The sequence below is a fragment of the Cnephaeus nilssonii genome (genome assembly GCF_951640355.1).
Source record: "Cnephaeus nilssonii genome assembly, chromosome: 7".
In the NCBI taxonomy this organism is placed as follows: Eukaryota; Metazoa; Chordata; class Mammalia; order Chiroptera; family Vespertilionidae; genus Cnephaeus; species Cnephaeus nilssonii.
The window spans coordinates 67676247-67701078 of record NC_137078.1 but is presented as its reverse complement, the minus strand read 5'-3'; the positions used below and the strand labels follow the sequence as shown (position 1 = coordinate 67701078).

The 24832-nt window shown below is 45.8% G+C and overlaps 1 protein-coding gene across 1 annotated transcript in view; it reads left to right on the top strand.

The window, feature by feature from the left end:
• Positions 1-24832, top strand: part of AGBL4 (AGBL carboxypeptidase 4) — a gene marked incomplete at both ends in the record, with an annotated part of 953795 nt that overhangs the window by 875265 nt on the left and 53698 nt on the right. Inside the window, one exon of the mRNA XM_079777856.1 lies at positions 4144-4255. Within this exon, the coding sequence (XP_079633982.1) occupies positions 4144-4255 (112 nt within the window). The remainder of the gene's footprint in view (positions 1-4143; positions 4256-24832) is intronic.

Genomic DNA, 24832 nt, shown 5'->3' with positions numbered 1-24832 from the left:
TTGCCCTGAAGGAATTCATGGTCCCATGGGGAAGACAGACTCAGCCATGACTGCATCTTGTGCTGTATACACTCTGAGGGGGTGAGCGATGGATATTATAGGAGCAGAGGGAAGCACCTATCACATTACAGAGAGTACGTCAAGAAGCCTTCCTGCAGGAGATGATAGTTAGGAGATGACAATTTCAACAAGCCCGCAATCCCCACCACTGGCCACCATTTAGTCAATATTCTCTCTGCTGAGGATCCTGCTGAGCTATTTACAGACATTCATTCCTGTAAACAATCCAGAAGGTCAAGGTTGTTATACTAATTATACATATGATAAAACAGAAGCCAAGAGAAGTTTTTAAAAAAGAACATTTAAAAAAGGTCACATAGCTGGTAAAGAATACAGCCCAAATTTAAACCTCACTGTGACTCCCAGAGCCCCTGGTCTTCACAGTGTAGCCTCCTTGTTCTGGGCAACTCCACTTGCACGAGGCAGAAACAGAGGGAGGAAGTTCCTGGAAGACAAACTGCAGCTAACAGGAAGGAAGAATTTCCTAACAGCTGTCTAAGAATGAGATAAGTTGACTGTGGGAGGTGGGGAGCTCTGGGTCATAGAAGTGTCATGGAACAGACTGGTGACCTAGCCAAGACATTGCTGTGGACATTCCTACTTGGAGACAGAAGAGCGGTAGGTAAGCTAACTGTCTCTAAGGATATAGTTGTTAAGGATTAAGTCCTGTTATCAATGACAATGTTTCTTTCCAAATTTTTAGGTCCTCTGGAGGGGATGGGAAAGCTCTGTGGGCACAGCATTCAGTCCGAGGTCCCACCTGTCTGGTGATGAGCCACTGGGAAGAGGACAATACAGGGGCCTGATGGAGTGGTTAATAAATTGGCCTTCAGAGCCATATGGTTAGGGATACTTTCCATTAAAAAAGCAAGAACTGAATCCAGCCACTAAAGCAAAAAGGGAATTTGTTGGAAGGGGTTTAGAATAAAGCTGACACTGAAGAGCCAGACTTGGGAAACAATGAAGAGAGTGGGCCTGGAGGACAAAAACTGGCTGTTGGCAGGAATGCTCTACCTCTGTTCCGTGGTAGCCATGCGACCCCTCTAGCCTTGCATCACCTAGTCCAAGTTTAAGTCTAGGCGGGTACAGCTGATCTGGGTTCCCTGCTGCTATCCTGGCTGCCAGGTCACAACGAGGGAGCATCGGCCCGTATGTCTCTGTGGTGGGAGAAGATTCATCATCTTGGAACCATGGAAAGAGAACCCTCCCACACACACTCCATCTAATCACAAGGTTCCATGCTCAGCATTCCCCAAAGAAAATGGACAAATGCCTCCTATGTTGGGAGGGCACAGAGCACAGAAATGAACTCAGCTCCCAGACTGAGGAAAAGATGGGATGTCATCCTAACCATTGCTGTCCGCTGTCCACTCAAGCCCCCAGTGTACTGCAAGGTTATTAGTCATACAGGATGTAGCATAAAACTATACAGCAGTATAACATTTTGAGCTGCTATTATGTGCCAGAATCTGTGCTAAATTAAGTTGGTTACATGTGTTATGTCATTTAATCCTCACAACATTGTCCTGAATTATAAATGGACATGAGCCTGTGAGTATATCTTCTTTCTCCCGTTAGACTATGCACCCTGAGGGGCTGTCCAACTGCTTGTGCAATAACCCTGACATCACTTTTTCTCAAGCAAGTTGTTTATAACCTCTCTATGCTTCAGTTTCCACATCTGCAAAATGGGTATAATAGTAGAACCTGCCCCACAAGATCAACTTAGAGAAAGTATTTTGTACTAGTAAAGTACTTAACTCTTGCCCTAACCAGTTTGGCTCAGTGGATAGAGCACTGGCCTGCGGACTCAGGGGTCCCAGGTTTGATTCCGGTCAAGGGCATGTACCATGGTTGCGGGCACATACCCAGAGCGGAGTGTGCAGGAGGCAACTGATCGATGTTTCTCTCTCATTGATGTTTCTAGCTCTCTATCCCTCTCCCTTCCTCTCTGTAAAAAAAATCAATAAAATAGATTTTTTTAGAAAGTACTTAACTCTTGGGGCAAAGTAATGTCAGTGGATGCTCCATTGTGTTTCCTTGTTGGTGATGGTGATGTTGTTGTAACCTGTATGCAGGGCTGTCTCTGTTCTCATTGCAATCAATGAGAAGGCAACACCAGCACCCGGCTGGTCTAAGCACAGTGATGCAAAGACAAAATAACAAAACTCCCTGTCAGGATTTCAAGGCCCTTCACCCCCATCTCCCTCCACAGCTTTGCCATCACCACCCACTCGCTATGTACTCTATGATTCAGTCAAACCAAACTGTCCGCCATTCCCCCAACATCCTAGGGGGCTTCACAGTTCCTTTCCTTACTTACACTGTTCCTTCTGTCCCCAACACCTGGAAAAATTCATGGCCCAACTCAAATGGCTTTTCCTCAATGAAGCCTTTCCCCATCGGTCCCCACAAAACATTGTATATCTACCACAGGGTCCCCACCATGCTGATTTTAAGTAATAGGAGGAAATCATTATTATTTACTCACCATCTCCACCCCAACCATCTTGAAGGAGAGGTGGGTCCCCAGTGGAGTCCTTTATTTTTCTGAGTAGGGTGATAGGTGGGGATGCAAATGTAGTAAGCTGAGAGAGGATACAATTGTATTGCTCAGGGAAATAGAGGAGCTTGGCAAATAAGATGGGGGTGTAAAATAGTGGGACAGAGGGGCAGATAAGAAAAAAGGGGACAATTTGGGCAGATAAAGAGATAATGGCCATTATCTATTTGACTATGGTGGAAACCCTGCAAAAAGCAGAATTTTATCCTGCAGGTAATGGAGAGCCATAGACGAATCTTGATCAGGAAAGCAAGATGGATGAGGGTGGGAGACATTCTCGGGACAGGGGGAGGCTGCATTGGAGAGGAGGAGAGTTGTGATTTGACTTGGGAGCAAGCACAGGGTTTCTGGAGGTTGTACCTGAGCTTGTGCTGGCCTGGGAAGTGCCTGCAGTGTGTACAAGCCCAGCAGATGGAGGCCTAGGGACAGAGGCCTGAAGGAGGTACCTCTCCCAAATATGAGCAGGGATTTGAGCAGATCTGGAGTAAGAAAAGGAGGAAGAGAGAGAGACGGAGAACCAGAAGTCACGATCACATTTGCCCCAGTGAAGTTCTTTAATACCCAAGGGAGTGTATGGAGAAGGTGGGCAGGTAACCTTCTCTGAACAGATGACATTCTGTCAAATATTTGAAATAAATGAGGATGAGTCAGTCACTCAGCTATGTGGAGGCAGAGAATTCCAGGAAGAAGGACAGCCTGTATAACACCCCTGCGTCAGGAGGAACCTGAGGTGTTGGAGGAGCAGAGAGGAGGCAGTATCTGGCAGAGAGGCAGCAAGAGGGGCTGGTAGGGGCTGAGGTCAGAGAGGTCAGCAGGATGGACCACAAGGAGAAGGGACACAATCTGACTTACGTCTTTAGAGGATCACACTGGCTATTGTGTGGAAAATGGGGTGTGGGGTGTGGGGTGTGGGGAGGGCTATAGTGTTAAAGGTGAAGTGTTGTACTGGGGAAGTTCACTAGGAATTGCAAATTGGGAATACAGGGTCAAAACCAGGGAAGCAGGCGTGGAAACAAGGAAACCAGATAAGAAATTATAGCATGATACTCTGGACCGTGGTCTAAACTCAAGGTGATATCTGTGGAGGTGATGCAAAGGTGTTGGGTTCTGAATATATTTTGAAAGTAGGGACAATGGACTAACTAGCTGGGTGTGAGAAAGGAATAGGGGGACGCTGGTGGTTTTGGCCTGAGCATGTTTTCTGCTGCCCTGTCTAGGAGCCGTGCATGTATCTGTGGCCTCAGGGCATGGGCCCTGAAGTAAGGCCGCCACAGAAATATGTTGAACCTCTCTGAGACTCAGTTTCTTCTTATGTAAAGTGTTAATTATCCTTGTATGACTCCACAGGGTTGTTGAAAGCAATGAATGAATTAATACATGTGAAATGCTTAAAAATGTCTCTGGCAAAAGAATAAACGCCAGGTCAGTGACAGGACTGTTGCTACTCCCAACTGTGTTTTGATAAGTGAGCAGCTTGACTTGTTCTGTTTGTACTGACTCTGACTTTGGGGATTGCCTAGGTGCTCTCTGATGGGGTTTGACCTGAACCGTCACTGGCTGGATCCCTCTCCATGGGCCCACCCTACCCTGTATGGGGTAAAACAGCTCATCATCCAGATGTACAACGACCCAGTGAGTAACCGAACCCCTCGGCAGCTGCTGGTCTTAAGGCTTGACCCAGGAAAGAGCAGTGTTGTACTGGGGAAGTTCACTAGGAATTGCAAATTGGGAATACAGGGTCAAAACCAGGGAGGAACCAGGTCTGCTCGTGTCTTCTCTGCACTGGATAAACCCAAGTGCTCATAAACACTGGGCTCAGGTGTGGGGGTCTCATGGGATGAAGGAAATATACTGGAGCAGATCCAGTATATTTTCCAGGGCTCATTGGTTACAAGCCAAAGAAATACAACTTGAACTAGTTTAATGGGTTATTCACTAGAAGAGTAACAGTACTCTTCCTGTCTCCCCCTGTCCTTGTCCTGTCTTTTACCCCATTCTTTCCACAAATACTTACCAAGTACTTTCTATACACTAGTCATTGTGGTTCTAATAGTAAATGAAACCCATGGAACCTAGTGGGGAAGTAGATAATAAACAAGTAAATACCCATAACTAGAGATTTACAAATTGTGTCGGATTACCCAAAAAAGCATATAATTGAAGGCTGTAGGCTGGCCTCCTCCACCTGTAGGGAGCATGTGCCAAACGTCATATCCAGTGGCTCCCACCACTGTAGAGGGGCCCACTCTCATTTTCTAGTCCCAGTTCCAAAAAGACTATGAAGGGCCTAGCTTGGAGGACACATCCACCTCTGGGCAAGTCAACCTTGGCCCAAGAGGCAAGGTTCTGTAAGGACAGGATGACCTTGCTGGAAGCACCTGGTTGGACTTGGGGGTGTGGTAGTGGTTGTGAACCTATTCCCGCCTAAAACAAGGAAACCAGGTAAGAGACTATAGCATAGTACTCTGGACCTTGTTCCAGAGGGCCTGCTCTTCCAGAGAGAAGGGGGCAACGGGTGTCCATACTGAGTTTGCTCATTGGGGCAAGATTTTGTAAGAAATAGAATACATTAAGATTTCATAACTTAGAGAAAGGTGACAGACTGTGATCATTCTGCCTCTGAGGGGCTGTTGGGGAGAACAGGACAGCCATTCTTTAGGTGGAAGCCAAAGGCAGAAGTAAGGCCTAAAGAACAATAGAACTTTTTAATAATTAGAGATGCCTGATGATAAAATGGGTATGTGCACTGTGAACTTCGCCTTACTAAAAGTGTTCAACTTGAAGCTAAGTGACACTCAAAAATGGTGCATAGAGGAGACTCAATTGTTTGGAAGATTACAGATGATGACTGTGATTTATGAGCCCCTGGCTGCCACCAGGTGACAGGTAGTGATTGCTAAGACAGTAAAGGTCCCAGAGTTGGAGTATTTCAGAGATGCATCAGTGTAACTCTTTGAAGATGTCCATAAAAACGTCCTAAATTAAAAAGCAGCATTATATTAAGCAGCCCTCACAAAGACTGGGCTCAGTTGTGGAGGTCTCATGAGATGAAGGAGCCAAAAATGTGTACTTAAAACAAATGCATATATTAGACCAAGGGTTAAGAAAAAGTAAATCCTTAGGTGCAGTGTAATTCACTTGACTGTTATCTTGATCCTCCTATGAACTTGGCTTTCCTAAGTCTTTTTTAGCCAGTGCCTGTGTAGCCATTGCTTTCCTATACTTGCTTCCTTCTCCAGCTCCTCCTTCCTTGTCTACAAAAGGTGTTAACTGTGCTCACAAGCACTGTTCTTCCCCTGGACCCTCGATGCCATCCTGACCAGCTTTTTTGGCAGACAGAAGCTGCTGCTAAGTTTCCCAGAAAGTGTTTATTGTCTCCTGGGTTCCCCACTGCCCACGCCCACCTGACCTCTGGGTTAACTGCAGTTTCCCTGATAGAATCACAGTGCTTTCTTCCCCTGCCACCTCTTCTTAAAGAGCACAGCTCCAACACTTTTTCTGACCTGGTTGATCATAGATATTCAATAACTATATGCTGAACTAAATTGGATTGAACATGGCAAATCCTGTTATGCCAAATGCACTGTGGTTTATAGATACGAAACAGTTATTCACAGGGAGGACAAAGAGGCCTGAGGAGTGACAGGGTGGGGGCCACTGAACAAAGGGGTGTTTTAGTAGAATCCCGGAGGGGAGAACCAGGGAGCCAAGGCATGGGGGAAGGATTAAGGAAGGGGGTTAGGTTTCAGCCAGGCACTCACCATGTCACAGAACACAGATGAGACAAGACTGAGCTGCAGAGGTGTTAGGACACTCTTGGTGCCACAGATAGGTTGACTGTCAGCTGGTTGGTCTTAATAAATGCACTTGGATGCAGAGCTCGTTGTGCAGGCTGTACTCTTCCTGAAAGTTGGCTCCTTTATGCCCCAGGCGAGGACCTGGCACTAATATGGGAGTAAAGCTGGCCTGGAACAGGACCCCAGCTCCCTTGGTCTCTTCCTGTCTCCCCCTGTCCTTGTCCTGTCTTTTACCCAATTCTTTCCACAAATACTTACCAAGTAATTTCTATACACCGGTCATTGTGGTTCTAATAGTGAATGAAACCCATGGAACCTAGTGGGGAAATAAATAATAAACAAGTAAATACACATAACTAGAGATTTACAAATTGTGTTGGATTACCCAAAAAAACACCAACTATGACCTACAAGTAGGATGGTTATACATTTCAGCTTGCCTGGGAGCAGTTGTGGCTTATGCCTATTGTCCTAGAACAGTGGTCAGTCAACAGAGCCAAATATCAACAGTACAACAATTGAAATTTCTTTTGAGAGCCGAATTTCTTAAACTTAAACTTCTTCTAACGCCACTTCTTCAAAATAGACTCGCCCAGGCCATGGTATTTTGTGGAAGAGCCACACTCAAGGGACCAAAGAGCTGCATGTGGCTCTCGAGCCGCAGTTTGCCGACCATGGTCCTAGAATATTTGTTAATACTGTCCCCTTTCCTCTTAAAAGTCTCCCAGTTTGGATGATAAATGACGGTCTCTCTACTTAAAAGCTATGTGAAAGCACCTAGTACAGTACCTGATATATAGCAGATCCTCCACAAACATTATTTGGATCTGATTCAAATTAACATTTGACTTAAGAGTCATTGTGTCCAGTTACCAACACTGCAGTGCCCCAAGGGTCTGCCCTCTTACTTTTAAATGCATTTTTCTCCTGACCTTGACTGTCACATAGTCATCATAATCACTCTGTCCAGTGCTATCTGAGCTGCCAGGACAGCTTCTGGCCTTTATACTCACAGCCTCACTCTTTCCATGTAAGAGAGAAACATCCATCAGTTGCCTCCTGCACACCCCCTACTGAGGATTGAACCCCAAACCTGTGCATGTGCCCTGACCTGGAATCGAACCAGTGGCATTTGGTGTACCAGATGATGCTCCAACCAACTGAGCCACACTGTCCAGGGTGAAGGAAATTTTCTCAAGGAATTTGGACTGGGCCTTTACAAATGGGTAATATTCCATCATATGGCTATGGTTTGGAGATGAGGGAAAGGGGGAGGGCATTACAGAGAAAGCTGAGCAATGGCATGGAGGTGAGAGACCTGGCTGCTGAGGTCAGTATGCAGGGCTTATGACAGGGAGCCTCAGGAGGGTAGCACGGGGTGGGGAAGGGGAGGGCAGACGTGCAGAAGCTCATGGATGACTTTGAACTGAACATTGAGCCAAGGAATGTGGCTTCTTCCATGGCCCAGTGGTCCTTTCTCATTAAAATCAAAGTCCTAGGCCTTCTTTTAAATTGAGTTTTAATTGAATTAAATATCATGACTGTAAAAAAAAAAACAAATCAAGGCAATGAAACAAAACGCCACTTGTCAGGAAAATTCCAGCAAACACCTTTCTCAATCTTGGAATCAATATAAGTCCATGGAGAGCCGTCTAACACAGTGAAGCAAGGGAGAGATCACTGAGTAGTATTGCCATCCATTCACTCTCCCAATCTACATACTCTAGAGTCATTCTAAAATTTAAATCCAACTGAGTCTCCCTCTCACGCTTAAAACCTTTCACTCTCTCCCCATTACTTGTGGGGTAGAGGCCAAGGTTCCTGACATGCCAGTTAAGCACACAACCTATTCACACCCAGGACATAGCACAGAATGTGGCTCCATGGAGGATACTATGCTGAATGCCGAATGCACAGATGAATATGAATAGAGTATATGCTTCAGAAAATCACTGAGGCTGTGGTGGGGACAGTGGATCAGAGTAGCTGAGAGGAATTCGGGGAAGAGAGATCTCTAGGTGCCTACTGCAAGAGTCTGGGTGAAGGACAAGGAGATCTGAACCAGAGCGTGGTCGGGGCTGTTGCTAAGAGCCCCCCGAACTTCCTGGGAGGTGAATGGGTCCCCCCCTGCCCTTCCTGTGCTCCCTGAATCCCCCAAGGGTTGCTGTTTAGAGAAGTTTGTATGCTCTGGGGTGATGGCCCCCCTTTTCCTAGAGGAGAAAGGCCTGTGTTGCTATAACAACTTGACTGCAGTTCTTTTAGGCAGATCCGTTTTCTTAAATCATTTAAGGAAAATTAGCTGCCATAACAACACAGAGCAGTTTTTAAAATAGAGCAACACAGGGCTGGGTTTATTTTTTATTTTATTTTTTTTCCTTGGTCACCTCCTGTAGTCCTCAAGATAAGCCACTCTCTTTCTATTAAATAAATAACTAAACTGTAACACACTGATAGGACAGAGTAGATGGCGACGTGATCAAACACACAGAGCCAGCACTCACTCCTGCTACACAAACATACATGCACAATATAGAAATTTGCAGAAAATGCATACATTTACATTCATAAAACAGAAAATACATCCATATAAAGACATAAAAATAGTAAATGAGTATATATTTATAGATAATCACACAAACCACACACACACACACACACACACACACACACACACACGGCCAGGCATAGGTCCACTACTGAATTACCATGGAAGGAGGCAGCCCATGAGGTCTGTTCGCAGTGTGAGCAGAGGTGTCACTGAGTCACCAGACAGGAAGGCCCTGCAATAGCAGCTCCTCACTGGAAACCAAGGGGCATCTGCGTGTTCATACCCAACAACCTGAGGACAGGGACGGGGAAGGAAGGGGAGAATCCTGCTGGTGGAAGGATGGGGATAATGGGTAAAGGGCAGGGGCACTCCCATTCTCACCCCACATACACACTTGGAAGTAAACAAGGTGGGCGGTGGCCTCAGCCATGGCATTTGGGTGGGAAATTCTTTGCTCATCATGGCAGTAAGTTAGCCACCCCTAGAGGAGGCAGCAGCCCCCTGATGAAAACCACACCCCTGGGCCATTTGCAGACTGTCTCACTGAGGCTTTGTTCGGTCCCCATGTCTTTGACTTTATTATCCCAAAGATCCCCTGCAGGGAGCAGCTGGAACCAAGTGGGCTTGCCTTCGTGGCAGCGAGAGGAGCTGACAGCACTGAGGCCCTGCCAGAGCGGCTGAACCGTTTAAATAAACTCATGTGCATGGTACTCTTGGGCAAGTTTCTTCCCCTCTCCGGTTCTCTCATTGCCCCCAGTGTATACATTGTAGGATTTGAAGGATGATCTCTACAGGGCCTTTCTGGCTCCAAGAATCTATGTCGTCCTTTGGTTATCTGCTGATTATATGTACAAAGGCAGGATTTCCATGATAAGGCACAAAATCCTGGCAGCTGCGGGGGAAGGACAGCCTGCAGTGAATGCAGGTGCTTAGTACATGCAGATGTTTCCTAAGCCTCAGTGTGCCCATCTGCTAACAGGGAAGAAAAATCCCTGACCTGCTATTTCTCAAGTCAAAGAGGCCAACACATGTGAATGTGAAGCCTTTCATAGAGGCAAGGGAGAGTGTTGCCTAGGGGAGGGGGAGAGGGTGTCCTGTTGAAATGGCCGCTGCTGGAGCCTTCACCTGGGATGGATTAAATGTGCTCACACCACCAGTGTCGGTCACACACTTGGCTCTACTCCAGTGTTTCCCCACTTCTGCCAACCTGGCCCAGGAAATCAGTAAATAACCACCAGGCGAAAGGTTCAATGTGGGAATAAAGACTAGAAGTGAACGTAATTCTGCAGGGAGCTCTGAGAACAGAGAGTGCTTTGGGTTCATGCAATTTTTACAGTTTTTCCTACAGAGGTTTGAGATGGTTTATGAAACTTTAAGGAATTTTAAGAGAAATCATTATTTTTCTAAAGGGCAACTTCTCCCACCTGTGATAAAAGGCATGGATTTTCTAACTCTCTGGATTATAACTTTGACTTTGGCAGCAAGCAGAGTGGAGAGATGGATCTCTCGCCTAAGAGTAATATTCCTGTCAAGTTGGTTGTTTGCTTCAATTTCTCTCACATCTTTTCATCCTGAAAGGCCCCGGATATGTCTTGCCAACTGACTAGATGCACATTGTTTCAACTGCATGGGATGAGCAAAGCTTCTTCAAGGTTTCCCTTGAGTCAGTTCAGTTAAACGCTCTGTCTTATTTCCCCTGTCTGTACATTGGGATGAGCAATTTCTATCTCGTGGGATTTCTCTCAGGATAAGATAATATATGTATAAATAACCTTCAATAGTAACTATATGAAAAATTGAGCTATTAATATTTTATGCACTTGGCCATTATAGTACTCACCTCACTGCCCAGCCCCCTCCAGCTCCCATGCCCATCACAGATTGTGATCCCACTGAGGGCTTAGACTTCATCTTCGTCATTCTATATCCCTGACATCCCAGCACAGGGCGCCTGCCCCCATGAATGGATGTTGGGAGAGAGGCAGGAAAGAAGAAATCCACTCCTTAAGACCTGGGATTAACACCCTAACAGAGTTCTGAAGAAAGATGGAGATTTGCTGAGTAAAGAGGAGAAGTATTCCAAGTGGAGACACACTTAGTCACTCTGAAAATTCTAGTTCTTCTTCAAAACCCACCTCCAGGCCACCCTTCTCTAAGATTTCCCTGAACCCTCTGGCCCACGATGAACTCTCATTTTCTTATTCTTCTATAACTATGAGGTGTCCCCAAAATGTACATACACACTTTGAATAATTATAAAGGGAATGTTTTTAAAAATACATTTCATTTTTCTTTAACAGCTATCAGCTGTTAAAGTGTGCATACATTTTTTGGGATACCCTGTATTAGTAGACTTTGTTCCTTTCATCTGGAGGTTTATTCCATAGCAAGTAGAGAGTGTATTCCATGGGCTTGTGCCGTAGTACCATCTCCTTTGACGGTAGGTTCCATCGTCTCAACTACATTACAACCCCTTCCCCACCCAGTGCAGAAGCTCTGCCCCGCACCTCCCTGCTGCCCTGAGCAGAGTGGGCCCCTCCCTGGTGGCTCCATGAGAACCCTCTAAGCATTGATGACAATGCTGTCTCTCCAAAAGGGCGGTTGTTTGGGTGTCTGCAGGCATCCCACAGAGCTGGGTCCACAAGTGCACATTCTGCTGTGTCAGTGACAGAGTTCTGCCTTCTATGGTCTGAGCTGCTCATGGACAGCGCCCCTCTCTTTCTGCCTGCACCTACAGCACCTGGCAGAGGCCCACACTTGGTAGGCACATGATGAGTGTTTGGGGAAATCTTGGTAGCTACCTCTCCTGACCTGGTTTCCCAGCAGGACAGCCCTGACTCATCCCAAAGAAACCCACTGGACTTTCTCAGACCTCCGCAATTCTCTTACTACACTGCGTTGCCATGGGCTCATCGTCCTCCTTCATGCTCCTCCCTGCTGATTCCTTGTCACAAAAAGCTCCCACGTACAGAGCCTTTCCTCTAGCTCACGAATTCAGAAATTCCCAAGTGTTAGAACTCGGCCCTGTATGCCCTCCATCACAAACCCACAAACGTTGAAGTTCTCTTCACTTCCTCTCTGCCTCCAGTGTCTGTCCCCTTTACCCTGGTGTCTAGGTTAGACCAAGCTGGCCTCCCCATTTTCCCTGTCCCATCGCACCCAATTATCCAGGCCACAATGAGCTAAAAAGGGGTCTCTGTGGGCAACCCGCCACTCCTGCAATAACTTCCTTCTATTTACCCAGCGACTCCAGTTCCTCCGGGTCATCTCTCACAGGAACTTTTCCAACGAACCCACCCCATCCATTTCTCCCCCTTCCAGTGGACTCCTCCCTTTCCATCCCCTGGTTTGAGCAGGTTGGGGTTTGCATATAGCTCGCTACCTGCTTAGGCACTCAGCCAAGCCCGCCTAAAATGGCACAGGTTCCGTTTCCGGTGCCTTGTGTTCAACGTGTGGAACTTTTCCGAGTTATTTTCAGTTGTTACTGTTGGGAGGCTCTCGAGCCCAGGATGAATTCATGCTGGTACATCAAACAGCACATTGCATTTCAGAAATTGGCCTTAGCCTTGGGAAATCAAGTGAGCCAGATGCCTAATTAGTCCATTATTTGCCCTGGTGGAGAGAGCTGATGAAAGGGACCACACTAATCACTGCTTCCAGTAAGAGCTGACTGTGTAACCTTTCATCAAGAAATTGCCCCATCCTCCCGGCTGGTGTGGCTCAGCGGATTGAGTGTCTTCCCATGGACCGAGAGGTCCTGGGTTTGATTCCCTGTGAGGGCACGTGCCCGGGTTGCAGGCTTGATCCCCAGTAGGGGGTGTGCAGGAGGCAGCCGATAGATGTGTCTCTCTCATTGATGTTTCTAGCTCTCCCTTCCTCTCTATTTAAAAACCAATAAAAACATATTTAAGAAAAGAAATTGCCCCATCCTCCCAAAGTACCAACGCCCACCTCCCAATCCCGTTGCTGGCCCTGATGTCTGGCTGTGAGGCATTTCACAGCCTGGGCCCGGCCTGACCGGCTGGCCAGTGAACCTCAATGCTCTCCCACCCAGCAAGTCATTCCAGCTCATAGTGCTGCTTTCACTTCAAAGCTAGTAATGTGTGTAGATGAAAGAGGAACTTCCCTGTGCTCTTAAGCAGAAAAAAAACCATTCCTTTATCCATCAATACGCATTTTCTGAGCCCAGACACTGTAGGCTGGAATACAAAGGCAAAACAGGAACAGCCCCTCCCTCAAGAAGCAATAATTCAGAAGAGAGCAGTGGTTTTCAAACTGGTTTAAGAGAGTCGTTGCAGGAGGCCTGAGGACCCCTCCCATGGGCTCCTCTCCATTTTAACCAGAGCAGGATAATTCTGTGATTAAGAGCTCAGGCAAAGGCCCAGACTTCAATCTTGTTTCCACCCTCGATAGCATTGCTGTCTTGGATGGGTTCTTTAACCTTTCTAAGCTTCAGTTTCCTCCTTTGTTAGAGGTTGTTGTGAGGATGAACTGGAGTGACTTGCTTAAGGCACTCTGCCAGGCACATAGAGTCTCAAAAGATGTTCACCTTTATTAGGCTAAGAAATGTGTTTGGATAAAGGATCCATGGGCTAAAAAGTTTGTAAATCCCTGGGCTAGGGCTCCAGACTCGGTAAAGCATTGAGTGCAGGACAGGGTGGTAAGCACTGTGATAGACAAAGGCTCTGGGTGCCACGTGGGAAAGCAGGTCAGCTCACCTGGACTTAGGGAGAGGCAACCTCCGGAGATGAGTTTTGAAGGAAGAGGAGTTGTTTAGACAAAGACTGGGGGAAGCATTACAGGCAGAGGGAGCCCCATGTGTGAGGACACAACATTAGGTGAATACACTCAGGGAATCCTGAGGAGTTGGCTGCAAGGGACTGGGGGGAGCATGTGGGAAGGGCAGGGCGAGGGGGGGGGCGGGGCTGGTGGTAGGCAGAGCCGCATCATCATTGGAAGCACTGTGGGCTGCCTCGGGAAGCTTGGACTTGTTCCTGAGAGCCACGGGAACCCTCCTGCAGAGAACAGGGAAGATGTGGAAGGCAAAAGAGAGAGAAAAATGTTACTATGACTTTCTGGGGTTTAAAATATATTGTTGTGTTTGTAGCTTTCAGCCAGCAATTGCAGTGTTAGAAACTCAGACTGAAATAATCTGAAATGTGAATAAGGATTTTTTTGGGGGGAAAGTCTACAGATAATTATTTATAAATAATGAAAAACCAAGAAAAATCTAACTGCCTCACAGTGGGAAACTGATTAAGTGATTCACGACACATTCATATAATGGATGTTTATGAAGAGTTAATAATATTGTAAAGATGCTTATACTATAATTTTAACTGAAGAAAACACTGAAGACAAAGTTGCCTGTGTATTATATGCTAAGACATATATAATGAGCAGGTTTAGAACACTCAAAAAGAATGGATGTAAATTAGATGTTAACAGTGCTATTTCTGGGTACTAGGGTTGTTTCCTTCCTCCCTGCTTTTTTATATTTCCCAACAATTTTTCCACAAGTATATGTTCACTTTAAAACTGGGGGAAAGCCCTAGCTGGTTTGGTTAGAGTATAGCCCTCAGACTGAAGAGTCTCAGGTTTGATTCCGGTCAAGGACACGTACCTCAGTTGCAGGCTTGATCCCCGGTGCCAGACGGGGTGCATGTAGGAGGCAATCAATTGGTGTGTTTCTCTCTCATCAATGTTTCTCTTTCTGTATCTCTCACCCTCCCTTCCACTCTCTCTAAAAATCAATGGAGTACTTGCTTCGGCAGCACATATACTAAAATTGGAACGATACAGAAATTAGCATGGCCCCTGCGCAAGGATCACATGCAAATTCATGAAGTGTTCCATATTATAAAAAAAAAAAAAATCAATGGGAAAAAAATATATCCTCAGGTGAGGATTTACAAAACAAACAAACAAAACAAAAACAAAACAACTGGCGGGGGGGGGGGGGGGGGGGGGAAATCAAGGAAGGAGGAGGGAACTTGGCCACTCAGATAGGAGGAGGGACCTTATTTTATAAAACAAAACCAAGCTCATCAGGGACAACTGCATGGCTCTGAGCCAGTCTCTAGGGTGAAGCCAGCGAACCCACATTATAGAAGGACATGGATCAATCAGGACCCATCTGTGCATCCATCTTCTAACTAGCCATCCTTCTATCCTTCCATCCAACCATCCATCCATCCATTGTACCTCTACCCTCTCTGTTCAAACTCCTGTCCCAGAGGCACTCACATCCAGACTAACATTCTAGGATGTCTGCCAACTCCTCACCTTCCTTGTTAGCATAGCAGGGACTCTCTCCCCTTCCCCAGAGCCAAGATCAAATTGTGCCCTTTCTTCCTACTCTGGGCCCTTCTCAGTCTGCTAAGTCTTTGACTTTTAAGTACTGCCCTCTTCAGGACCCTGGAAGGGGAGAGGGATGCTGATATTTCTTGAGCTTCTATTAAGTGCTAGGCATTGTCTCATCTGATTGGCATAACAGCGGTGTGGAATGAATGCCATTGTCCCTGTTTCTTAGGTGAGGAAGCCAGGGCTCAGCATGAATGACACCCTGATGCCCCCTCCCCCCTCCACCATAATCTCTCCTGGTGCACACTTATATCCTCCATATCATGGTGATTGGTTTATGTGCTTGTTTTTTCATCTAAATGTGAACTTCTTGAGGGATAAAATGACATTTCTGTCACCTCTGCATTCTCTTGCCCAGAGCGTGGTGCCTAACACATCAGCACAATGTCAGCTGGTAAAGGGAACAAATGAAAAGCTGTTAGAACCTACGAGGTCCCACAACTGGTGGTGGCAGAACAGGAAATGAAGGTCACATCTGCTGATCCCAAGGCCTATTCCCCAGTGCAGCAGAAGGGAGTGCCGCCAGGGGCAGAGTAGATACCAGGGAATGTGATCCTCCAGAGCCCTGGGGCCCAGCATTTCCCAGGGGTCTCCTCTTTATCTCTAAAAGACACAAATGGCCAACCTAGAAGAGAGGAATTCTGTTGAGTTAGTTTTTTCTTGAGTATGATGACACCTTTTAATAACAAATGTTCATAATTACCCGCATTATCTTAGGTTTGATTGCCATTATAAATGGACTTACCAGGTTCATTCATTGCTTTGGGTACCCTGCCCCACTGTAAGGAGTGCTCGGTTTGAGAAGTCCAGAATAAATTCACAGACTGACAGGGTGGGTAAATCAGAAGCCGGGTCTTAAGTGGGGTCGGCTAATGCAGATACAGTCGGAAGGTTTGCATCTCAGGGTGTCTCTTCATCCACAGATCGTCAGCACCACCTGAGGATGTCCACATCCCTAACTTCTGGTTTGGCCACATTTGACCTTGAATTAGTAGGGTTCTTCTAGGCTCTCGGAGCTCACTTTGCTCTATGTGGAACCAGAGAACTTCAGAGCTACAGAAGCTGAACAAGTGTTCCAAACCCACCTTTTATAGAAAGAGAATGTAGAGAGAGACCACATGAGCACAGGCAGGGAGCTGGCCACACTAGGAGACAGTACTGCAGAGCCAGGACTCAAACCCAGGCCTTTTGACTGCCATCAGCAGGGAGCACGCGCCCTCTAGGCCCTGGGGATGCATCACCAGCACATGGGTCTTGTCATAATTTTTCCACTAACTTGTCACAGAGATATGCAGCTTTCATAGCACATTCACATACAAGCATTCATGGGATCCTCACTGCCATGTTGTGAGGTAGAGATTATAGTTCTGTTTTGCAGATAGGGAAACACAGGTGTGCAGCTATGAAGTAACTTTCCCAAGAGACAGAGACAGGGCTCATTCTTAGTTCTGACTCCAGGGGGCCCTAGTCTGGCCCAGGGCTGAGAACACAGATGGATGAAGGAAGGAAGAGAGGAGCAGGAGGAGCAAGGCAGAGGGTCATCACTGTTTTCTTTTACTCTTTTTCCTCTTTAACAAGGCACCATATTTAGTGTCCCCTTCCAGACCACCAACTCTTTCCTAAATGGGGCAGAGCAAGGTGTGGGAGAGGTGAAAGCAATTCATGGTTCAAGTCACAGTCAGGGCTAACTCGAGGCAAACAGAGCAGAAGTGGCAGACTCAGGCCAGAACAAGTCAAATCCCGAGGAACAAAGGGCCAGCCAGTGGGTTGGATGGAAAGGGTAGAGAAAGGGTAGATACAGTTGGCGAGATGACAGTTCAAACAGGAGACATCACATGAGCAAAAGTATGGAGGATGAGGAGAGCAGAAGGAAGGAGGTGGGTCTGGCTGGTATAAAGTGTCCCTTTGGGGAAGGAATGGACTTTTTAAAAGTTATCAGATTCTAAAGGGGCTCAGAATAGCAGGCTGAGATATTTGAGATTTATCATTGAAGAGAGGTGTGTCGGCAGGAAAAGGGCAGATGATAAGCATTAGCTCTGACTATGCAACCAGCTGCAGCGTTTAGATTTCAAAATGGCGACCCCTTTAACCTGACAGTCTACTGTGGTATAATTTGTTAAAAATGACAAAATGTCTCATTTTGCTGCAGTTCATTTTGACCTTTCTTAATATTAGAAAGTTAATTTCAGGAGGGAAATAAATGTATTAGTGTTGTCACAGTCATGAAAAGATGAATTCCGTACTGTCAAGCTGTTTCTTTGAACGAATCCATCATGCTGTAAAATGGTTGCCTTCCGACACCCAGCATCTCCCAGCTCCCCTCTCCCTCCCTTCCTCCTTCTTTCCGTTCTCCCTTCTCTCTTCTGACCCCTCCACCTGCCAGCACACCTCCCATGATATGCTCTGGGCAGACAGAGAGAAAAGACACTGTCCCTGCTCTAGGGTGAGACACACGCTAGTGGAGAGCAGCCATTGTTGGTGTCTAAATGCCCCGGGAGGAGAGAGCCAGGTGCCAGGGAGGGAGCACCCAGAGGAGCCATCCGCCCTGCAGAGAGAACTCCTGTTAAGTTAGGAACCTGTGCCCCATGGTAGGATTTGGGTTGACTCTGTGAGTACCATGGGAGAAAAGACAGTAGGCAGGATGCTGAAGAGTCAGGTTTTGGTCCCTATCTCCGAACTATCATAGTTACTAGTGACTGAGCACCCAGACTGTGGTACACATTCCGCATACATTACTGCACTTAACCTTCACATCTTTATCAATTTTTTTTTCCAGAAAAGGAAAATGAGGTGCAGAGAAATAGAGTGAGTTGGCCACTGTTGACTCCGAAATCAGGTGGCTCCCAGTCTACTGTGCTTCATCTGCAGCCGGCTATGGGGAATTACTTTTTATTATACTTCATAGTATACTGTTATTAAGTTCACGATACCAATTATGCTTACTGTGTGTGTGACCTTGGAAAACCCAGTTCTTTCCTCTCTCTGGGTCTCAGTTCCTCATTAGTTTAATGAAGAGATTAGACCAGCTTTGACTTCCTGGTGGTTGAGAGAACTCCTGGAATCCCAGTGCTTCTCAAGCCTTAATGTGCAGGAAACATGTGGTTTTCTTATTAAAATTCCAGCTCTGAGCAGTAGAGACCTGAGAATCCGCATTTCTAACAGGCCCAAGGGGATGCTGATGTGGTTACTCCGAGGACCCTACTTTGAGTAGCAGGGCATCACCTATGGCCAGAACAAATTTTTGGGTGCAGGGTGGACCCACTGAGGATGTGGGTTTAAGATTGCTGAAAGAAAAGCAAGCAATAAAAACAACCTTACTAAGGCCCGGTCAGCAAGTGGCATTCAGGGCTAATTTTGTTACCTGGGATTTTCACTGTTTGGGGTTTAAAACTAGTGATTCTCTTAAGAGATTGAAAGGAAGAAAATGGGACTTGTAAGATCTGGAATAAATGTTTTCTACCTCTGTGACATGTGTTTTGATTCGAGGTGCAGTCCGATGTTCCCCTGTAGTCAGATTTCTAGCTCACATGAATACAGCAGCAGCTCTCCTGTGGGAAGGTGACTCGCTTTCCCTCCCCACATCTCAGTGTGAGTGGGGGGAGGCAGCTCCTTGCCCAGGATGCACCAGCACTCTCACACTGCCTAAAGCCCTCAGGGATCCCCATCACCTACTGGGTTACGACCCTCCAGCTTGGTATTCAAAGCTTTCGATGTAGTTCTCTATGCTCCCTTTCATGACACTCTTACTCTGATTTCCCCAAAGGACATATGGCTCACCCACATTCACACTGCCAGCCTTGTTGCATTTACACCTATCCCTGTGCCTTTACCCACCCACCCCCCACATTCCCCTTTAACTAGGCTATTTCCCTCTTTTCTCATCCAGCCCTCAAAATTCTATATAGGATTTAGGTTTGTCTCCATGCCATCACTTCCATCATCATCACAGCTGTAAATGAGTACTTATCTGGGACCATAGCTTTTTTTACTATCATTTAATTCTGAGAATAAAGGATTAAGTTCTCAGAATTAGGCAAACATCCCCATTTTTTATATGAACAAAAGAGACATGGGGATTCCAGCCTGGATCTGTTGAACTCGGAAGTCTGGATTTCTTCTCTCCTTCCTTTGCCCTCCCCTAGAGCTCCTTGTCTTTGTGATGAAAGGAGAAAATAGTTTTGTTGGGTAAAGAGGATGAGTGAGGTAGACAGAATGGCCTAAAAGGTGCTGGATATTAAAAGTAGCGGGGAGGCTGCTAGAGGAATGCAGGTTGGGGGATAAAGGTCATATCTGCCTCCGTTCTTCACTGAAGAAGTGTACAATAGAGCCCTTTCCAGTGTGCAAAGCAGTTTCCCCACATTATCTCATTTGAGTCTCAAGATTGCCTTTTTTGGGCTACATTTTGATGGATTCCTATGATTATCCTCAATACCACTGGGTCCCATTCAAGCCAGACAGGACTAATGAGTTAGAGGCAATCAAATTATAGAATACCAGAGCCAGAAGGGAAGTTAAGAGATTCTTGTTCAGCCTCTTCATTTTGCAAATGAAAAAACTGATGCCAGAAGGAAAATGACTTCCTCAAGGTCACACAGTGATTTGGTGGCATAGATTCATTTGGTTTTATTGCATCTTTTTCCTTAGCTTCTTCCATTTCAGAACAAGGCACTTCTGGGTGAAAGCGTATTTTAGTTGACACCAACAGTCCTTCATGTGGCTGAGAAAGAAAGTACAAGAAAGAAACTCCAATTCTCGGATTCATCTTTGTCTCTCTGCCAACAGAGTAGGCTTCCACCATAGGTTTTTGTTTTGTTTTTTCATCAGAGGAAATCTAGACCTTTGACACCTGTTTTTCCCCCTGTGCCTTATCCTTTTCAACTCTTTCTCAAATTATTTCTTATATACTCAGTACTTAAAAGGCTCACAAACATAGCCTCATGGCCTCAATTCATAAGTATTACACAATTGGAGGCAACTTTGAGGTTGAGAAAGCAAAGAACAATTTTCTGCAAGAAACTGTGCTGTGTTAGCTTTTGTTGTGGTAACAAATAATCCCAGGAGCTTGGTAATTTATAACAGCAAACTTTATTTCATACTCAGGTTACATGAGGGCTGTGAGCAAGTCAGCCACAACTCTGTGGGCTCTGCAGAGCTCCATGTATCTTCTCGTTCAGGGCCAAAATTGGAATTGTAGTCTCCATCTGGAATCTGCTGTTTTCATGGCAGAGGGCAGGACTACAATCCCATTGAGTACAATTCCATACACAGTGGCAAATAGCATGACTGTTCACATTCCACTGGTGAAAGCATGCCCTGAGGCCAAGGCCAAAGTCACTGAGGTGGGAAAATGTATACTCTTATTAGATTCTTGGGCAAACAAGATGATGATAGATGATTCCTTAATCCAGAGGAGAGAGAATAGTCAGGAACAGTGATCCGATCCACCAAAATTGCCTTGTTGGTGAATCAAAATAACAATATCACTTGCCCACGTTGAAGCCCAGTTTCTGGCCTTTAGAAAGAGAAAACTGACTTAGGGAAGCAAATTTATATAATGGAAAGAATCAGATATAACTGCACTCCAGGTCCAGTTGTACCACAGACTAACTGTGTGATGTTAGGTAAATTACTCAACCTCTATTCTCCCATCTGTTTCTTCTAAAATACAAACCTGTAGTTTTATAAAAACAATAATGGCTTTATTCTCTTAATGTTTCTCATAATTTGTTGTTTTTTTAAAAAAATGTTAGAAATATCTTTTAAGAAATAGGTCTCTTGTGAGGGAAATTTTTTTAAAGATAGGATTCTTTTAAGTTACATTTAATTTAAGAAAAATTGTATTTAATACAATTTTAAATAGGAATATGTATAGCATAATCTGTGTTGGACCAGCCCATTCTGTGCCTCTGCCCCTCCTACTAGTCTCTGTACTTTTCTAGTTGTAGGACTTCCATTCAGCCAGATTTCAGGTGGTTCTAAATGATGGTTGTTCTGTATTTTAATTGTCATTTTGATGCGGTTGTGGGAGGCGGCGAGTACCATTGTTTACCTATGCTGCCATCTTGGGGTTCTCAATAGTCTTTTTCTATTCTGTTTCTTTAAAAGTATTTTTATTTAGTCACCTGTTCAGCCAGTCAGTCAGCTGTATTTTAATTTGTCTCTATGTGCTGGAAGTTGTTAATGGTCATTGTTTCTGGTTGTAGGATTAACTTTGACCTGAGACAATGTCCGGGCCTTGACTCTGAGCTTCCCAGGGATGGATACCCCTGCCTTTCCCCACCTTCATCTATGTAATCCAGTGGATCCTGAGCTCTCCATGTAGACCCGATTCTTTAAGGACACCTTCTCTGCCCCAGCTATCCCCAGGGATTAGGTTCCCTGCCCCTGCACCCTCACAAACACCAGGTTGCTGGTCAAAGTCCCAGTCCTGATCACCCCACAATGGGGGTTGCTTGGTTCCTTCCATGTCTTCCCTGGGAACACAAACTCCTCCTGATGGAGGAACTGCAGCTTATTTATCTCTTTAGTCCCAGCACTCACACTGGGTCTGACACACAGATATTTAGTGGATGAATTAATAAACATGGTTTTGTTCTATCCAAGCAGGTAGTTGATTCCCACAAAGTAGGGAGCCCCAGCCCAGCCTCAGGCCCTCCAGCCCTCCTGCAGGGGACTCTCTGCAGCTCCCTTTCCTCCCTGCTTCTCTGCCTCCCAGGGCTAAACAAGCTCCATGCCTCTCAGCCTAAGGATTTGTTTATTTTTCTCCATTGTGGGGGGAAAAGTGTTACAGCACTTAAACTTTAAAAATGAAGGGATTGATTATTATCTTGAGTTTTTGTTGGTTTCTTTCTGACTAGGGATTTAAAATAAGATCTTATTGCCTTTACATCAACAGAGATAGTCTTGCATAAGAGACACAAAGAGACACACAAGATACCGCAGGGCCTAGTGGTTAAGGGCTTATGCTTTCCAGTCATGCAGATGGCATTTAAATCCTTTCTTTACTCAGCTGTGTGACCGAGCAAGTAAAGCACCCTCTCTGACACTTTATCTTTAAAATGAGGATAATATCTAAAGCTCTGGCTTCTGTGAGAATTAAATGAGATAATGTGTGTGAAAGATAGCACAATGCCTGACATTCTCACTAAATGGTAAGATCACTGAGTTATATACATCCATAACACCTGCCAGTGTAAGCACTTTCAAAAGTGCTTTATTTGTATTAACTCTATTAGTTCTCACCACTGCAAGGTAAGTATTATTATGTGCCCCCATTTTATGGGTGAGAAAACAAATTAATTATCCTTCCTGTCCTACAGACAGTACTTGCCCCAGGAGGGGCAGAGTATGTGCTCTTAGTCCCAAGGCCCTCTACCCTGGGCTGAGAAGGGTGCTGGGATCCTATGTTCCGGGCCCTTCCCCCCCCCTCCCCTCCTTCTCCCCTGTTCTTTCTTCTCCTGTGCTCCCTGCCTTGGAAGTCAGGCCACCTGACAGGAGAATCCCTTCTCTCCCATCTTTCACGGAAGCCCAGGGCCCTGGGCCTCTGCCAGGGAGCCTCAGGCCTGCTTCTAAGCCATTTGTCAGGCTGCCAGAGGGCTGGGCAGCCTGTCCATTTTTCATACACAGATATCAGGGCAGCTGACAGAGCTGGCCAGGCTTAGCAACGGCTTTGGCTGTGAACAGAATCTCAATGAAGTCTCTGGCCCAAATCATAGTGGGTGTTGATGGCCCACTATCTGGCAGTCAGGGAGGAGAGCAGGGCCCAGTGCCAGCCCCAGCTCCTCTGCTGGGGATGGGTTTTTGTCCTCAACCATGTGGAGAGCGGTTCAGTTGCATTTGATACCCACTTTCGGGGTGATGTGTGTGTGTGTGTGTGTGTGTGTGTGTGTGTGTGTGTGTGTGTGTGTAGGAGGGAAGGAGAAGGACTCCTCATTCACCTGGTTTCCTGGGGTTCAGATGGGTCCAGCAGAGAGGTAGTGTGGGAAGAGGAAGGGAGTGTAAGGATGAAAATAAGAAGGATTCTGAACCTGCTGGGAAAATGAAAGTCAGAGGGAAATGCAGGAGCTTTGCAAGATAATAGACTATCTTAGACCACCTGATATTACACATTTCCACCTAACCACAACCAAACACATCTGTAGGTTTTGAGGTGGGGGGACAAAGCAGCTCCTTACAAAATTTACTTAAACAGTATCTTTTTATCTTTGAAACTCATGCAACCAAAAGCTAAACATACAACATTAACCTAAAATAGGTTTCAGTCATCCATTTCTTTATTCTCACCTTCAGGGTTGCACCCCCTACCCTACCTCTCCAGTTCTACTCAGTTCTGTGAAATGACTAAAGGTTGTGCCTTCCGGTACTTGGAACTGCATCCTGACCAGTAGGGTTGGTGTGGGCAGGAAGGATTCATCAAGCCCTGCCCTGTGTTCAGCACTGAGCACTGGGGATGCAGATGAGCTGGCCTCCATCCCCAGGCAGCTCCCAGTCCAATGGGAGAGGCAGTCCCAGTATCGAGTTAGAACGATGCAGCATAGTCAGCTGGAGCAGTGGCACAGCCTCCACATGTGGGGCACATACTCCACACCAGACGTTTTTACATGATCTCAAATCACAACATAATCATGTGACAGATATTATCAGGTTCATCGCAAATACAAGGAAACTGAGGCTAAGAAGGTACATGACTTTCATGTAGCTGATACATGGGGCCAACATGACTTATGTCCAAGTCTCTTTTATTTCAGAGTTCATGTTCTTCCTACTCTGTTCACTCCTGTAATAAAGAGCAGGATGATCTGATGGACAGAAAATAAGCCCAGCCTGGGAGGGTGGTCAGGAGAGGTTTCCCAAAGGAAGCAACGTTAGTGTTGAATCTTGGAGGATAAGCAAGAGTCAGCCTGGTGTCCACAGCAGGGGGAAGAGTGCAGGTCTGGAGAGGAGCGGATAATCAGCACGCAGCAGTGAAATGGCACAGCTTTCTTGGGAGTTGACTAGAGTGAATAATGCTATAGAAAAGTGCTAAGATATAAGGCAAGAGAAATAGGGAGGGCCAGATCGTAAAGGATCTTCAAGGTAGAACATTATCCTTAAGTCTTTGGGGAAGCAATAGCGGTTTATTAAGCAAAGGAGTGACATGGTGAGATTTGTGTTTAGCAAAGTTATCTTTAGCCAGGTGTAGAGGATGAATTGAAGGAGGAGAAATTGGAGACTCTCAGCATCTGTCCATCCATCTCCATTTGTCTCCATCATTTATCCATGTCCTGGTCTCCTCTGATTGTCTCTGTTTACCTGTGTTTGTCTAGTTATCAGACTTTCCCTCTATCTGACTCGCCTATATATCTGGTCCCTCAGAATCCCTATATAACTCTAGGCAAGACACTTCACCACTCTGAGGCAAAGGTCCCTCATCCATAAAATGAGGATCATAATGCCAGCCTCAAAAGGTTAGATTAGAGATTAAGTGTGATATGGCATGCTCAATCTCTTTATATATTACAA